Source organism: Callithrix jacchus, chromosome 1 (assembly GCF_049354715.1).
Source record: "Callithrix jacchus isolate 240 chromosome 1, calJac240_pri, whole genome shotgun sequence".
NCBI lineage: Eukaryota > Metazoa > Chordata > Mammalia > Primates > Cebidae > Callithrix > Callithrix jacchus.
In genome coordinates, this window is record NC_133502.1 from 132637929 (window position 1) to 132642376 (window position 4448).

Sequence of the window (4448 nt, forward strand, 5' to 3'; positions counted from 1 at the left end):
CTGGCAATTAAATAGATTCTCAGTATGAATTTTATACAAAGCACTATCTGCTGTGGATTAAACACAATGTAGTTTAATTCTGATAATTGAGATATTATAATCATCTTAGTTTAATAATTAAAAATTGAAATTTGAGCATAATTCTTATAAAGTCAGATGTGAATACAGTCTGTTTTCCTTGATTTTTAATATTTCCATTGCATAAATACATTATATACTACCTGCATATCTGATGACACATAAGATACTCAAAAAGTTTTAGTAGAAAAAAATTAGGATTTTTAAATTATCAATTCATCACTAAATAGAAATATAAATAAATTTTGCCATTCATGAAGATTTTCCAAACATTCTGTGACAAATTCACAGTAAAAATCTATCCCTTTGCTAAAAATCTAGCAAAAAAGAAAATGATCTTTTGGCACTGGGATCAAGAGCATGCTGCTTATAATTTTTCAGTATATACTGTTAATTGAATTTGTTAAATACCCTGATATCATTTTATATGATATCCTCTTACAAAATCAACTTTAGATTTTAAAGCCTCCTCTATGGGAGGCTTTTCTAAAATCAACTTTAACCATTTCTTAATTGCTACATATTGTGATATTACAAAACCTCTTTCACATTACTACATGATGCTTTATCACTTATCAGTGGGAAATTCATGGAGCTTGAAATAGACATTAGCTTTAACCCATCTTATGGAGCATTTTGTTTTCAGAATTTGCAATGCCTTTTAGGAATTATGTTCAAGTTACCATTATTTGTGTATGTCTGTGTGCATGCACACTTACATCCCATGACAAAAATGTTTTCACCAGTACATTTGCAATTTTTAGCATTCATTCATATGTACATAATTTTAAGACAAAAAGTGCATAATAACTCTGTAAACTAATTTGGTTTGTTGTTAAATATCCCCAAATTTGCCACAAGTGGTATTTTTTAAACTTGTATTTCATAATTCCTATTATATAGAGTTTTCTATTTGCTTCTAAAAAGTAAAAAACATCAATTTATTCCAAATTTATGTATCTTTGCTAATACTTAAGTCATATAGAAGCAAGATATGAAATGCAAGGGAAAGTGTAACAAAATATGCATCTGCTGTTTTCATGCTTTGGATTATAATTCTCACAGATATTACACTTACTTTGAAGCAGGCATTTTGCTTATATTATCTCAATAACATTTTTATAACATTTTGAGGTAGATCTTATGTTCATTTTACTAATGAGAATTCTAGGGTTTGGCGAGCTTAACCAACTGAAGCCTAAAGTTACAATTTAATAGCAGTAAGATGGACAGACTTGTTTCCATTTTCCAATTCCTACTGCCTCCGAAACATGGGTCTCTTAACAATGGGACATGTTCTGAGAAATGCATCACTAGGCAATGTATTTGTTATGTGAACATTAGAGTGTACCTACACAAACTTAGAAGGTATATGGTATTACATACCTAGGCTATATGGTAGAGCCTATTCCTGCTAGGCTACAAATTTGGAAACAAGTTATTGTACTGAATACTGCAGGCAATTATAATGCAGTGGTAGTTGTGTATTTAAATATATCTACACATAGAAAAGGCATAATAAAAATACAGTATTGTAATCGTATGGGATCGTCATCGTATCAGCAGTCCATCTTGGCTAAAATGTCGGTTAGGCAGTACATCACTGTATTTCTTTCACTCTTAGAAAATGAAGTGAAGGAGAATGGAATTTATTTTCATATACTACCTAACTCTTCTCATCAAGTTCCTTCTTATATTTTTTGGCCATAGGGGAAGATTCTAATATTCACATCTGAATATCAATTATCTTTCAGCAAAATGCAGTGTCTTTAAAACCCAGAACTAGAAAAATCACAAAACTTGTTTCCCTGGCATATTATTTTGTAATCTATATTTAAAACTTTTGGACTATGCAATAATGTATTTGAATCCCCTGACAATTCTGTTCATGATTTTTCCCCTGAAATGTTTGCCATCACTGAAACACTCTTAGATCCATGATTTTTTTTTATCAGGCACAATGGTATTCCTCTTCATTATTTAGTTGGCAAAAGTGTTATTCATTAACGAAGCGCAATAAAAGTAATTTTAGGACATTTATAGCTAAAACTAGTCACTTTTTTGTGCCATTGAAGTAAGGATTGAGACTTAAATCACTTTGGGGAGTTTTTGATATACAATTTACAATTTCTTAAAAGTCCTTAGTCAAAATAAGGTATCTACTAACTAATCAAGCTAACTAAACATTAAAGATTAAAATAATGTTTAGACTAATCCTTAGATTATTTTAAAAGATCACTGTTACATAAAGTGAAAAGAACATGATAGTTTACAAAGGACAATCAAAGCCAAATTTAAATTGTTATATTCGTACAGGTATCTTTTTTTAAATGTAAAAATTAAACCCTTCAAATAATACTCGTTGGAACCTTTCAGATGATATTTAATGCAACAGATTTATTTACCATTTCAAAAGATCACGATATAGGCAGATACTTTAAAAAGTCTCTGGGGGCAAATAAATCAGTATATATTAGATGTAAGGGGACTGCAGCCAGGACAGGCATGAATTCTTAAGTTATAAATATCATCTTTATAAAAATGGGGTATTTTATAGGACATTCAAGTAACACCAACCTATAAAAACAAACTTAAATATTGGCCACATAAGAGAGAATAACTGGATTTAGGGGACTGAAGAATGGACAGATTCAACCAACTAAAAGCTCATTACTCCTCCTTCAGAACCAAAACAGAGAAAAAAAAAAATGCAACAGGTTCTCACAACACCTAGAAAAGTTTAGGGAGTAGGAAGTGTTTCTTGGCACCCAGTTCTTGCTGTTTTAAAATCCGTCCCTCCGTTGTTGACTAGGCCTCTCTCCAGGGAAACTAGCCGAGGCAAGAGGCAGGGGACGAGTACATGTGGGAAGTCCCCAAGGTCCTTGCACCCACTCGACCTCCGCCAAGCCAATGGCTAAGCGCCACCCGGAAGTGTCCGCTGGCCGGGTGGGAGGGCACCTCCCTCCTAGGTATCCGCGGGCAGGGCGCGGGCCAAGGCGTGAGCGAGACGCAGGGAGCTGGGAACGAAGGAGGAGGGGCCTGCGCAAGGCCCCGCCCCTCTCTGGCTGCGGCCTCGGCTACAAACAGGGCCTGGAGGGCTCCGAGTCCAGGGAGTGGAGGCCGGTGTCGGCTTCCCGTAGAGGCTGCTCCTCCTTGTCCTCATGCGGACGTGGTCCCCGCTGCTCGAGGTGCAGCTGCAGCAGGGCCCGGCGGTACATGGCCTCCAGCTTCTCAAGTCGGGCCCTCAGGGCCCTGGGGCTGCCCCGCTCGTCCTCACGGCCGCTGTCTTCAGCCCTCCGGTTGGTACCGGCCTCTTCAGGGACCGGGAGCGCCTCCGCAGGCGTCCCGTCGCCGCCTTCACCCGGGAGCCGCAAAGCCTGACGGAAGAGGCTGCGGTTCTCGCGCTTCAGCCGCCGGTTCTCGAGCCGCAGCCGGGTGTTCTCCTCGCGCAGCCGCGCGTTCTGCCGGTCCCACTCGTCCCGCGCACGGATGGCCTCCAAATGGCTCGCCGCCAGGTCGGCAAACCGCTCCTCCAACTGCTGTCGGGCGCCGTCCGCCCGGCCTCGCCAGCCCACGCCGCCGCTGCTGCTGCCACCCCCACGAGCCCTGCCTGAGCGGCCTGGCCCTCGGCTGTCCCCAGCAGTGTCCCCGCCGCCGCAACTCCCGCGCCTAGTGGCGCCACCACGCATGCGCCACATCGGTCCTGTCCCAACCGCGCCTCCAGCCCCGCGGGCCGAGGGACCGCTCGCCCAGGTGCGGGCGAGTTCGGGACCCGGCGGGGCGGCCGGGGTGACGGCGGAGGAGGAGAGTAGGTGGCGGGCGGCGGCTGCTGGCTTAGAGCCAAAGGAGGCCGGGAATTTGCCCAGACTGAGGCGTGTCCTGTCTCCTGTGGTGGAGCTGCCCCCTGGGCCTGCTATCTCCTGGCTCTGCTGACATACAATTCCCCCGGGAGCGCTCAGCCCTCTGTCCGCGCGGGAGAAAGAGTGTATCCTTAGCTGGGTTCTGCCAGGGCGCTTCCGTGCAGGCCTGGGCACTGCAAAAACCAGTCTTCCTCTCCCGCTCGAGAACGCAACCACCAGTGGTTACTTTGCTCTTTACATGGCAATCACAAAACTAATGATAATACACTGAATGATCAGTTCTGGGGCAAAGGTCTGGGGCAAGTTGAAAAGCTCTAAGTACTTATTTAAAACCTAGCGGTTTAACCCACCCCTATGTTTAAAAAAACATTCAACAGAATGAGGTTGAGCACCTGTCATGGGGCTCCCCAGTGGAAACACGTAGCTCTCCAAAGAATGCAGTAATTCCCAGTTTGTGAACAGCCAGGAACGTAGTTTGTAAATTGTTCGGAACTCTGTAGACTAGGTCAC

At 42.6% G+C, this 4448-nt stretch overlaps 1 protein-coding gene across 1 annotated transcript; it reads right to left on the bottom strand.

Moving 5' to 3' along the window:
- Positions 1-2453: 2453 nt before the first annotated feature.
- On the bottom strand, positions 2454-3864 carry TUSC1 (tumor suppressor candidate 1). Its single transcript, XM_008997923.5, has one exon. It carries the CDS (start codon positions 3774-3776, stop codon positions 3156-3158), a length of 621 nt encoding a protein of 206 aa, XP_008996171.1. The 5' UTR covers positions 3777-3864; the 3' UTR covers positions 2454-3155.
- Positions 3865-4448: the final 584 nt, after the last annotated feature.